Source organism: Notechis scutatus, chromosome 2 (assembly GCF_049901735.1).
Source record: "Notechis scutatus isolate UNSWTSFEM ecotype Mainland chromosome 2, rNotScu1.2, whole genome shotgun sequence".
Classification (NCBI taxonomy): Eukaryota; Metazoa; Chordata; class Lepidosauria; order Squamata; family Elapidae; genus Notechis; species Notechis scutatus.
Genome location: NC_142010.1, coordinates 194,250,088 through 194,263,007, shown reverse-complemented (window position 1 = coordinate 194,263,007; position 12,920 = coordinate 194,250,088). Strand labels below are relative to the sequence as shown.

At 39.4% G+C, this 12,920-nt stretch overlaps 1 protein-coding gene across 4 annotated transcripts in view; it reads left to right on the top strand.

The window, feature by feature from the left end:
- LOC148132457 (uncharacterized) overlaps positions 1–12,920 on the top strand; it is a 63,091-nt gene that overhangs the window by 34,702 nt on the left and 15,469 nt on the right. For 2 of the 4 annotated variants that reach the window (XR_015748023.1, XM_087957732.1), the window contains exon 2: positions 7,419–7,588. The exons of the other annotated variants lie outside the window; for them this stretch is intronic. Coding sequence is in view for 1 of the 2 variants with exons in the window: in XM_087957732.1 (XP_087813858.1) it covers positions 7,515–7,588 (74 nt within the window). In the remaining variant the exon portion in view is untranslated. The remainder of the gene's footprint in view (positions 1–7,418; positions 7,589–12,920) is intronic. 4 annotated transcript variants of the gene reach the window in all.

Below are 12,920 nucleotides of genomic sequence, written 5' to 3'. Positions count from 1 at the left end.
TGTTATCATCAGATCAGCCTATCCCAAGTCTTTGAAAAGGACTAGATAAACAAAAATGTCAGATCCAGTCTAAACGTCTGGCTGATTGTACAACCAATCATAATACTCCAGATTTATAATTTGGAGGGAGAATCTGGTGTTCTTTCTTGAACATAGTAAAACTGATAGTTTGAAATTGAGTAGAGATATGAAGAATTAGCCATTTGTTTTGGGTTTTTCCACACAGTATATATTATCAGTCACTATGCCCAATCAACTAGTTAATGCAGCTCACAAAATATCACTGTATTCAGGAAGAGATTATAGAGACAGTTGAAATTAAGTAAATTTTCTCATTTTCCAAGATCTCTGTTCTACAAAAACAATTTGATGAAGTGATCAATGATGGTTTAATCACAAGAGTCAGTCCAAATTGAACAGATCTCTCAATTCACTTTTTCCCCCATCTCCTTTTTTTACCATGAAACTTTTACTTACATTATTGCATGGTTTTTTATTTATCACTTATCCCACTATTGTTTGCAACATAATGAACTCCTTCCCTTCCCACACACAATTTTTTTTAAAGGAATATAAATGTCAGAATTAAAATGAAGTTCGGATATGTGTGTTTTACCCAGATAAATGAAAATCTGTTCTGAATTATCCTCTCCCTGTTATTAAGAGTTCAGTCTAAACCGATGTATGCCATGCAAGATGGATGATAGATTGATTCCATCTCAGTTTTTTTGAATATATTGCAAGGATTAAGTGTACACAAAAATTAAAACATACACATTTTGAATACTATTCAACATTTTTTAAAAAATTATGCACAAAATACATTGAACAATGTGCATGCATAAATGTATATATGAAAGCAAGGCATGCTAGAATTCTACCATATAAGAGATAATTGTTTAAAATGTATGTAAGTATAGACCAAAATATTTATATCAATATCATTTTTCAGGAAGATGGGTTTTTTTTTTTGGCCAAATTCACAAATAGATGAGTTATGAGAAATTAATGAAGCTAAATTTAATGAAGTTGAAAGAAGTTGAAACCAACTACTTCTTGTTCTTAAAATATCCCATCTTGTTCTTATACTCTATTTAATATATTGCCACCCATGATAAAGAAAATTATAAAAAAAAATGTTATTGCCTACAAATGATAAGAACTCACTCACAGACAGACCGGTGGTTCCAACTCTTATCCATGAATTGAGGTGGTTAAAGTCCTATAACAAAATAATTTTCAATCCTTAGTCTTTATAATTATGTGAATTTTGTAAAAAGTTCACTAATGGACATCTGTGCTTAATGACCTCACAAAAGTAGCTTTCAACCATGGCATAGGAGAATGACCTAGGCTTCAGATGCGTTGCATTAATTGTTGCCAGCAGTTACATAAGGAGAAATTGAAGGATATAAGCTAGATTTTTTTATGTCTTCTCAGGACACAGAAGAGTAAAGAAGATGATTAGGGGACTGGAGGCTAAAACATGAAGAATTGTTGCAGGAACTGGATATGTCTAGTTTAATGAAAAGAAGGATTAGAGTAGGAGGGTCAAACTCGCAGCCCGTGGGCCAGATGCCCATCCCTATTTTATTGAAAGAAGGAAATGTCACAATATGTCACATGACAACAATGTGACAACATGAGTTTGACACTCCTGCTTTAGATAGAGGGTTCCATGATAGCAATTTTCCAATATCTGAAAGGATGCCACAAAGAAGTGAAGGGGAGGTCAATCTATTCTCCAAAATACCTGAAGGCAGGGCAAGAAGCAATGGATGGAAACTAAATAAGGAGAGAACCAACCTAAAACCAAGAAGAAATTTCCTGACAGTTAGAAAAATTAATCAGTGGAATGGCTTGCTTTCTGAAGTTGTGGGTACTCCAACACTGGAGCTTTTTAAGAAGAGATTGGACAATCATTTGTCTGAATGGTGAAGAGTTTCCTGCCTGAGAAGTGTATTGGGCTAGAAGACCTCCAAGGTCCCTTCCAACTCTTGTTATTCTGTTACAAGGACCTTTAACAACATGATGTGAGATGCAAATAATCAGGAACATTCATTCAAGAAGAGTTTATTATTGCTACCTATACACAAGAATCTGTTGTGGCCCTGATTCCCGAGCCTATGCTGTCAGAGGAAGCGGACCTGGAAGATGAGGAGGAGGAACTGGGAATGCCTTCCTCCCCAGGACCTTCCTCCCTGATAATGCCTCAGGTTCCATCAGACAACCGAGAGGAACAACCTGAGATTAATCAGGAGGAAGGCATATCGGAGCAGCCCCTGACAGGGAGTAAAGAGGAAGAGTGTTGGCTTGATCCTAAGCAGCGTTGTAGGGAGAAACGTGAGCAGCAACGTAGGAGGCATGGGAGGGTCAGAGAGTGAGCTGAGTCATTGAGCCACACCCCACAGGGGATAAAAGTGGGTGTGTTTTCTCCTGAAACTTTATACGGGACAAAGTTTAACCTTGCTTCAGATTTTCTTTGTGGACTGCCTTGTGACTTTCTGTGAGTAAAATTTTATTTACTATCAGTTCGGACTTGGCAGGCAGGACGTGTTGGAATGGCAAGAATATTATCAGTTCCAAAGAATTAACTCTGTGAAGTCCAAGCCAGCTTGCCTGCCTGTGTTTGTGTGAATTTGTACTTTTTCATCTTTTGGGAAAGAGGAAAGGTGAGACAGGTGAGAAAGGTGAGGACAAGAGGAAAGAATCTAGTCAGCTAACAGTCAAATCTAAATGGTTGCTAGATAAGGATCAACAGAATTCAAGGGGAACTGGACTTGAGTCTCTTGTGTCAATGCAATGACTCCAAATTTATGACAAGTTTAACCCCTGTTCTTCTCCTACAAATGATCAAGGACCATAGTCATTTATATTAGCTGCTGTAATAGCTAATAATTGGGCTCTATCCCCTATGATGGGAGGAACCAACTACTAACTGTATATATAATTCATACAGCTTGAAAATTGTTACTGTGATCAAAATAGCATGCCAATTAGCAATTTCCTGTGCTAAAACCATTTATGTAAGCACTAAATAACCCATTTGACTGCTCAAATCTAATTCCATTTTACCATTCTGAAAAGGACCAATCCTTACTGTATTGGCATGATTCTTCTTTTTCTTTGAGGACAGAATAGGTAAACAATTTTGATTTAAATGCCTGTCAACTGGTGCGCAATCTTTGAGTAAACAGGCAATCTGTTCTATTCATATGCAACTGAACAGGCAAAATTTCACTTCCTCCTTTAAACAAAGGTGGACATTGTGGGAATCAGGTGATTCTTGAACATAAATATGCATTTTTTGCTACGGAAGCAGTAATGTGTTCTACAATTGATAAATAGCCACACTGAGTTAAGGAAAATGAGAAAAGTGTAAAGACTTAAAACTAGAATTCTGTATTTGCTGTATTTTCTTAAGATTCCTTTTGCACATTGTCAGAAATGAGTATATGGTCCAGGTCCTCTAGTGATTGATCCCACCTATTTATCGCCCCTCCACAGATTTCTCCTTCATTTTATCACTTGAGGCAACATCTGCAAATAGAAGCCAAAAACTGGTCTAGCTAGAAAGAGCTGCTGCCACCTGCCATTTTAATTTGCTTATACTGTCTTTGCACTTCATAAAAACAGAAGGAGGGAAACAATAAATAGGGTATCAAAATGGTAAGTCTCCAGATTGAAGAGTTCAATACCATGGGGGAAACAAATTACATAAAAAATATGAAATGCCACATTTCTTTAGACAATTTCATTTTACGACAATATGGACATCAAATGATTCTTTAAATAAACACATTTTGCATAATGGAGGGATAACAAATATAAAATAAACACATTTTAAATAAATCGGTAGCAATAAAAAGAAGGAAAAATGGGGTCAGGACACACATACACACTATATATGTATGTATGTATATGTATACACACACACACACACACACACACACACACACACACACACACACACACACACACACACACACACACACACACACACATATATATATATATATATATATATATATATATATATATATATATATATATATATATATATAAATCTGTCTGTTTTGAAGGCAGTCTTGATGTGATGCCTGTGTAGTATCTTGAGAAATCCTAAGAAACCCCAAAGATAAATTTGACCTGGAAAACCAAGGCATATACGAAGTCCCCTGTGCATCATGCCCGGCCACATACATTGGACAGACCAATGGAAGAATAAGTACCTGCCTGGATGAACACAAAAATGCAGTCAAAAAGCTGGAACACACTTCCTCACTAGTCCAACACATGAAAGCAACAGGTCATTGCATCGACTTCAGTGGCACCAAAACCTTAGCCACTATAGAAAACCCCAGCCACAGAATTATCAGAGAAGCCATAGAGATTGAAAAAAGACCTGAAAGCATGAATAGAAGAGATGATTCCACCAGACTGTCAATTATTTGGAAGCCTGCACTCAAAAACAAAAAAAATCTCCACAGCACAAGCCAGGCAAACACCTGGGCACAAACAGATCCCCCCTGATACCTCCAGCTTAAACACACCCAAACCAGGCATCCAGATGAAACCTAACTTCCTAATAAATGATAGCCGTCCATTTACTCGGAGCCAAGCTGCACTAAAAGCCTCCAATACAGGAACACAATGTTGACAGCCAATCAACACAAAAAAAGCCACAAAACAGACAGAAGATATTAGAAACACCAATCAAGCAGAACACAGCAAACTCCAAGACCAATAAACACAGACCAAGTCTCCCAACCAATCAGGATGAAGAAAAAACCATTCTGGCACAGCAGTAGGATAGCCCCAAATTTAAAACTGAAACGGCTGTGAAAGTCTGCCTCACAGACAAACACAATACAGAAGCCTGATGATGGCATATGAGATTCTGCCGAATATATATATATATATATATATATATATTTGTAGATTTTCACAGGTACAGGTATGCAGGTCTTGGTGTGTTCGGGTCTTTTCCTGTGTAAGATTGAGAGTATCTTGGCAATGTTTTGACAAGATCCCACTCACCATCTTCAGGCTGGTGCTTTTGGCTTCGTGCTTGTGCAAGCAAAGTGTGATCGGAGCTGCCGTCTCTCTTTCAGTACTGGTGGAGAGGTGTGGTGTGCTGGCTCTGTTGTTGTTATTTCTTGATTGGTTGATGGAATTGGTGTTTCCAGATTGGTTGGCTTTTTCGTAAGAACCTGTGTGGCTGAGGTACTGGCTATGTGTCTATCAGCCTCTTGTGTTGTCACGACCTGGGTAATGGGCTTTGTGATGACCTTCTGAGTTCTATTGTTGTGACATCCTGGGTCTTGTGGTGTAATCTCCTGGGTCGTTGGCTGTGTTGTAACATCCTAAGGTTTTGTGGTGTAACCTCTTGAGTTCCGTGATGTGATGTCCTAAGCGGATGGTTGTGATGTAACGTTCTGGGTTTTGGTTTGGCTCCAAGTTTGAGGTCTGGCTTGTGTTCATGGCATGTGTCAGTTTGCTTAGTTTGGGTATCAGAGTATGTGGAAGCTGGTGATGCAGCCATGGTCTGGTTTCTGGGCGGTGGTTGCCTTTCATCTATGGGATGGGTTTGGGTTTGAGTCTGGTGAGGGAGATTGGTGGTGGCATCATGTGTTGTTTTGGGTCTAGTGTTGGTTTTCGTGGCTGGGACTCGTTTGTTGATAAGGGCTAGTTTCTAGATGTCTGGTAGGTGGGAGGTATCATCCTGCTTATTCATGTTATGGGGGTGTTTCTCTATTTTAATGGCTTCCCTGATTATTCTCTTGTTGAAGTGTTCAGTATTGGAGATTAATTTGGTTCCCTCAAAATTTTATGAAAGTTTATGAAATACCATGCAACAATTGCCCAGCCACATCCATTCGACAAACCAACAGGAGAATAAATGCATGCATTGCAGAACACAAGAATGCAGTCAGAAAAGAAGAAAATACTTCCTCCCTTTTCCAGCACCTTAAAGCCACAGGACATGAAATTAATTTTGAGGGAACCAAATTTGAGGGAACCAAAGGGAGCTTGACAATCCTGGTGTAGCAACAGGACTCTTATCTCTATCTTGCTCGATCTCTATATCTTGATTATCTTAATCTCTATCATCTCTCCCTCTCCCTCCCTCTCTTTCTCTTTCTCTCTCATGTAACTATCTATCACTTCTCTCTCTCTCCCTCTCCATCCATCCATCCATCCATCCATCCATCCATCCATCCATCCATCCATCTAGTTTACATACATACATAGTTAACATACATACATATATTCATAAGTTTGCATACCCTGGCAGAATTTATGATTTCTTGGCCATTTTTCAGAGAATATGAATGATAACACAAAAACTTTTCTTTCACTCATGGATAGTGGTTGGCTGAAGCCATTTATTATCAATCAACTGTGTTTACTCTTTTTAAATCATAATGACAACAGAAATTACCCAAACCCCATTCCCCTTTCCCTATGGGAGGGGCCATTCACTGTCCACCTGTGGCTTTACTCCCAAGTTGACCCTTGTTCCTTAGCTGTTCCCTTCTCCTGGCAGCTCTGCGTATGTGCACACTGGGAACAGGCTCCAGCTGTTCTTCTGCCCCAGCGATCTCTGACTCCAAAGGCAGCTGATAACTGTCAGACGGCCCTGGCCCCATCTCTGCCTCTGATGCAAAGCACTCATCAGAGCCTTCCCCAGACTCCAGGACTGGCCCATGTTCCTCCCCAACCTCCTCACTGTCCAAATCTGGCAGGCCACAACAGCATCTTTGTCTCTTCCTTGCCATCTTGGTTGATCTTTAAGTCAATTTTAATATTAATATTTATTGTTTTAATATTTTATATTCTTGTTTTTATGGCTTGTAAACAACCTATTGTCACATGTAAGTGAGTTGGGTAACTTATAGGTTAAATCAATCAATAAATAAATCTGGTGCCATCCAGATGCTTTAAACTACAACTCCCAGAATCCTTTCTCATTTATCAAACCAGCAAGATGCAAGCTGAAGTCTAGCTAGAACAGGCTATCTATCCTTGCCAATCACTCTCTGGTGGAACAGTAATGTTCTTTCATTGTTTGGAAACTAATCTGACAGCTATCCCAGGTCATTCCGAGCTATCCTGAGCTATTTAATAATCAGAGATATCACTTTTATGTTTTCAGGAAAATCAACAGGATCACAATAATGATCTTATAAAGAAGATGAATCGGAACAGCCAAAATATTTTTAAGTTCACCATGCTAGTTTGAGGAGGGGCGAGATAATTATTTTTGTCCAGGAAATATGGCTAAAACTATGAAGTCATACATTTTGTTTTCTCTCGGATTTTTCCAGTTTAAAATTACTTCCTCCTTTTCCTCCAGCTGCTCGAGAAGTTTTTGTTTCTTATATTTGTCTTAATATTCTGTCTCATTTCTGCAGCGCATTACTCTCACAAACATGTAGTGCTCCTCTTGTGTAACCCAAGTTGGCCCGTTGAGCTGAAGGCTTCTTGTCGTGCAAATAAAACAGAAGGAGATGTGCAGAAATAAAGAACTGGGAAGTCAAGTGCTGAAACACCGAAAGAGAAAAGATCTGTGTCAAAGCAGGAGGTATGAAAAGCTGGAGTGATGAAGGTGGGTGGGCAAGGGGTGAAGGATCAACAAGCTGTCTTGAAAAAGATGAAGGGATTGCCAAACCAGAAGAAGGTTTTCTTCTTATCATACAGAACATGACTTTTGTCTTCTTTTGACAAGCTCACTCACCTTGCACTGCCAACACAATTTCCTTCCTTTATAATTGATGTCATTTCAAGAAAAGAACTTTGGCTGGTTCTCTCATTTAGCTTTGTAAATTCTCCCTCTCTGGTCTTACCCTCTGGCTAAAGAACTCTGTAGCCCAACTATTTGATCCTATTGTTAAGAGAAATCTGCTCCTCTATTCTAAAGGAAGAGAATTTAGCAGATCAACCAAAACATTGCTTTGCTGTGACTTCTCCCTGAAAGTTATTTCTTTAATCATTTTAATTGATGTGTGTTGTTCGAATATTTACAGCATGACTACTATTGTGAGACAACCAGGAGCAAAACATAGGACACAAAGGCTTTGTCTTTTAACCGTAGTTTATATACAAGACTACCATATATATACATACACGTGTTAGGCAAATACCCAGGCAATCAATCAATCTTCAACTCTATAGCTGCTTGAGCAATGTGCAACAAATCAAAGTGGGAAGGACCAAAAAAAGGGAATTATTGTAGGCATATTAAAAACTCAATAAGATAGAAAGAGTATTGTTGCATACAGAGGGGTCTTTTCCTCATTATGGATAAAGATCCTTGTCAGCTGGTGCTCCATTCAAAATCCAAGAAAGAAATACTTAGACTCCATTAATCAGAGAAAAGATATCTTTTACTGGAAATCAAGTGATAGCAACAAAATAATTCTGAATCTGAGAAAATGGGCACGTAAATCACATATACAAAGTAATGGCAACATTCCCACCCCCAATAGTTCAACTGGCTCATCCAATTAAACGTTGTGTATATCATCATGTGGGCATCTCCAGGTGGTGATGAGGCCGCTGTCCCTTGACCTTGACATATTTTGATAAAGAGTTGCAGCTGCGCATAGCATAGGATAGAAGCCTAAGCAAGAATCTACCCCCCCGCCATCTTCTACAGTTCTGGTTTGTAACACCTCCAGCTCACTTCCCATAACCATTCCCCTCTCCTCCCCCCATTATTTATGACAGCTGAAAGATGCAAAGCAAAGGGAGAAAATCTTGAAGGCTGACAATCCTACACAAACTTTGTACATGGCTGTCCACAGGATTTTGCCATTTTCGTCAAGATGATTCTGCAAATGTATACACACACACACACACACACACACACACACACACACACACACACTACAACACTGTTTTATAATTCTGCCCCAACTTGCTCCCCATCTCATAGGCAACAATGATTTTATAGTATGGCATTTATGCATACAATTCGCTAAAGCTGAGCCCCAAACCCTCCATATATATGTTCAATGCCCTAAGTTACTTATAAAAAAAACAATGTAGGAGGGATTTAAAAATCAAGCAAACAAATCTGTAATTAGAAAAAATATGGGCTATTTCTCTTAAGTATCTGCCTTCAGTGGAAGGGGTAAACATCACTGACAATTTCTCAAAGGCAAGACCTTCTCTTCAATGATATACAGGTAGTCCTTGACTTATGACCATAATTGAGCCCAAAATTTCTGTTTCTAAGCCAGACATTTCTTAAGTGAATTTTGCCCCATTTTACGACCTTTCTTGCCATGATTATTAAGTGAATCCCTGCGATTGTTAAGTTACTCACACACTGTTATTAAGTGACTCTGGCTTCCCCATTGACTTTGCTTGTCAGAAGGTCATAGAAGATGATCACATGACCTTGGAACACAGCAATGGTCATACATATATGATGGTTGGGAAATGTCCAAATTTTGATCATGCGACCATGGGGATGCTGCAACTGTCCTAAACATGGTCCTACGTCACTTTTTTCAATGCCGTTGTAACTTCGAACGGCCACTAAATGAAGTGTTGCAATTTCAAAACAGCTAGTTCCCTTTAACAATTTATACAATGCAGTTAAAAAACCAACAGCGGAAGATGGAAGCATTTCATATTGACTTGTCAGTACCAAACTTACAATAACATGGTTAAAATCGACATACAACATAGGGTCTGGAGCAGAGGTGGTATTCAGCTGGTTTGGACTGGTTCTGGTGTACCGGTAGTGGAAATTTTGGCCAGATCGGAGAACCGGCAGATACCAGCTCTCTTTGGTCCCGCTAACCTGCCCCCCCCATTACCCCTGCCATTACCCTACCTATATTCCCTTGTTTTTTACCTCACCTGATTCACGCACCAGATCAGGTTGTCATGCCTCAGCTGAGCTAAAAAACAGCTCAGCTCACCAGCATTGACAGAGGTCAGTGTTTGAGCTCTGCATGCGCATGTGAAGCGATAGGAAACAAGTTGGAAACCCACCACTCGTCTAGTGAGAGCGTTAGTTAGATGTGTAACTGTTAAAAGCAAGTAGGAGGAGGAGCTACTTGGGGTTGCTTTGTGGTTTTATAGAAGCTTCATATACCATGGAAGTTACAGGCAGCAGGAAAGACTGTAATACAATGATGAGACCCTTGAGGACTCTCCGGACTAAATATAAATGCAAGGCCATCATGCCTCACCCTTGAGAATTTCTCTGAATTTTTCATGTCCTTGGAAAGAATTTTGAGAGCAAGTTCTCTTTAATCAAATTGAATGGGAACTGAGAGCAAAAGGCAGGATAATTCATCTACCCAGTCCTTTACCCCATTTAAATCTATTTTACACTCAACATCAAATGTCCCCTTGAGGCTGCCTCCCACTGGGGGCTGTTTTGAGGTTCAGATGTGATATTTGGCACATCCCATAGAGATTTAGTACTTAACCGAGGTCAGGTTCCTTCATATTTGGGAAAGGTGTGTATTTTTATATTTTTCAAATGACAGCTTGCTAGGTATCTAAGATCTGTCAGGAAAACTGAAATAATGAAATATTCTTGAAAAGCATAAGAGATATAGGAAGAGATAGTTACTGGGCTGATAACGGATATGGTCTACATGACAAATGAAAAATTGAATTGAAATGCAGCCAGCATGGTTCCTTTTTGAGTAGTCAAACAATGGAAGCTAAGGGAAACAAATGGATTGGATCATTTCAATATCTTCTTAGTGATGAAAGCAATACTGATTTTAATGGTGTGCCCAGCAGTTGCCATTTTAATTTCTTAGACAATCCTGCATGTCACAGGAATTACTATACTTTTTTCTCTTTTGTGAATGCTACTGAAATATCTCTTATGGATGATTCTATAAAAATGAACTATCAACTGACTGTGTGCCTTGCTGTCCTCCCACAGTCTAGATAAAATATAAGCATGTAAAACAAATGAAATATCTAGCTACTTAATCAAGGATTTATATTTAAATTTGGTTCTGGAAATGAACAGTAAGGAAAAGACCCTGCTTTTAGTCTTAGTGGAGCCCAGGATCTAGTGCAATATTTCTCAGCCTTAGCAACTTTAAAATGAGGACCTCAACTCCCAAATTCCCCCTGCTGGCTGGAGAATTCTGGGAGTTGAAATCCGTTCAGCTTAAATTTGCCAAGATCAAGAAACTCTGCTTAATAGGAACATTAGAAAAAATTCTGAACTGATTAGAAAAAAAAGTCAATACTAGTAAATGTTACAATACCTAAAACAATGATATAATTCCAGCCAAATCACATGTATCTTTAATAGGGGAAGTATATCTAAAAGAAATTAAATAAAAAGGAATGACTTTAAGGCAAAGCCACAATGGTATTATTATTATTAGTGTATGGCATTGTTACATTAGCCAGGAGACTGCAATGCTATTGCAAAGTAGTAATTTGACTGCTAAGATATCAGTTCTATTGTAAGAAATGCTTGGCACTTCCCACTTGATACGCCACAGAGGGGGAGCTGGCTTCACAACAGAAAGAAAGATAAGTGGCTCTTCCTGCAACATCATCCAAGGCCTTTTCCCTCCCTGGAGCCACCTCCCAAATGGGCACAACTGGGAAGGTTCAGAGGGCAGGAATCTGACTGCCTGCATAGAGCACCAGCTCGTCCTGCCCCCCCCCCTGAAGTTTTTATCTCTTATTAATTAAACAGAAGCTGTGATGAGTGACAGAAACTCACCCTGACATGCAGTGCTAGGACACAAACCACTGAACTATCTCCAGCATCATTAAGCCCTTACCACCACACCTCTAGCCATAATGGTTAAATTTCTCCAAGTGGCTTGGACTATCAAAACAACAGCATTAATCATTTAACCAAAACAAATCAGGAAAGATATCAACATTAACCACATTAATTAAGCTATTAAAGAGAACATGCCAAAACATCTATGAAACGGGCAAATTGTATATTGTGACTTAGTAGGAAAGGAATGGGGAATTTTTCCCCCCATTTTGCCAATCTACCAAGGGATTAAAAAAGGATTAAAAAAGAACTTTTAACTGTGGAAACAGTGATGCTCAAAAGGCCCTGTGCCTTTAAATCCTTCCTAGATCTGGACAATCCCGACATATGCAGTCTCGATACCTCAAATCAAAGTTGAAATGGGTCAGCTCAACTTGGCAGCTAACTTTGCTCTCCTAAAAGGGAGCTTACAGTGTAGGCATGAGTGACATAACTACCGACCGTCCTTTTAGCTCTAGATCAAAGCAACATAGCAACTTGGTTCTGGCATTTCAAATACTTGATTCATCATGCTGCTTTGAAGAGGCAGTGATTGAAGCTTTGACAAACTGAAACACCCCTTTGAAGCTGCATAACATCCTTGCAAACAGTAGTGGGTGCTGAAAACAGGGAGGGAGGGTGACAGAGGTGTGAGAAGCAAGGGTGTTTCATACCAGGGCTTCACTTTACATTAAAAAGTGATCTCTGACTAGCTTTTGCATGTTTCCTACTTCAAGGTTTCGTATCCTCTAGAGCAGGGGTCTCCAACCTTGGCAACTTTAAGCCTGGAGGACTTCAACTCCCAGAATTCCCCAGCCAGCTTTGCTGGCTGGGGAATTCTGGGAGTTGAAGTCCTCCAGGCTTAAAGTTGCCAAGGTTGGAGACCCCTGCTCTAGAAGACTGTTGGATGCTGAAATGAGAAAACAGAAGCTAACATTTCTGGAGAAGAAGTAGAGGGATTACTAGGATGAAGAAGAGTTGGGAGTTGTTTCCCATACCATCTAATAAGGAGCTGAGAACCCTAGATTGAGGGGCATTAGAGAAGCCAGGACTGAACCCAATCTTAGTCTTTGATTTAGGAATGATGATGAAGGAAATTCAGGATGAGTTAAAACTAAGACTGTGTTTACTAGTTAGGGTGATTTCA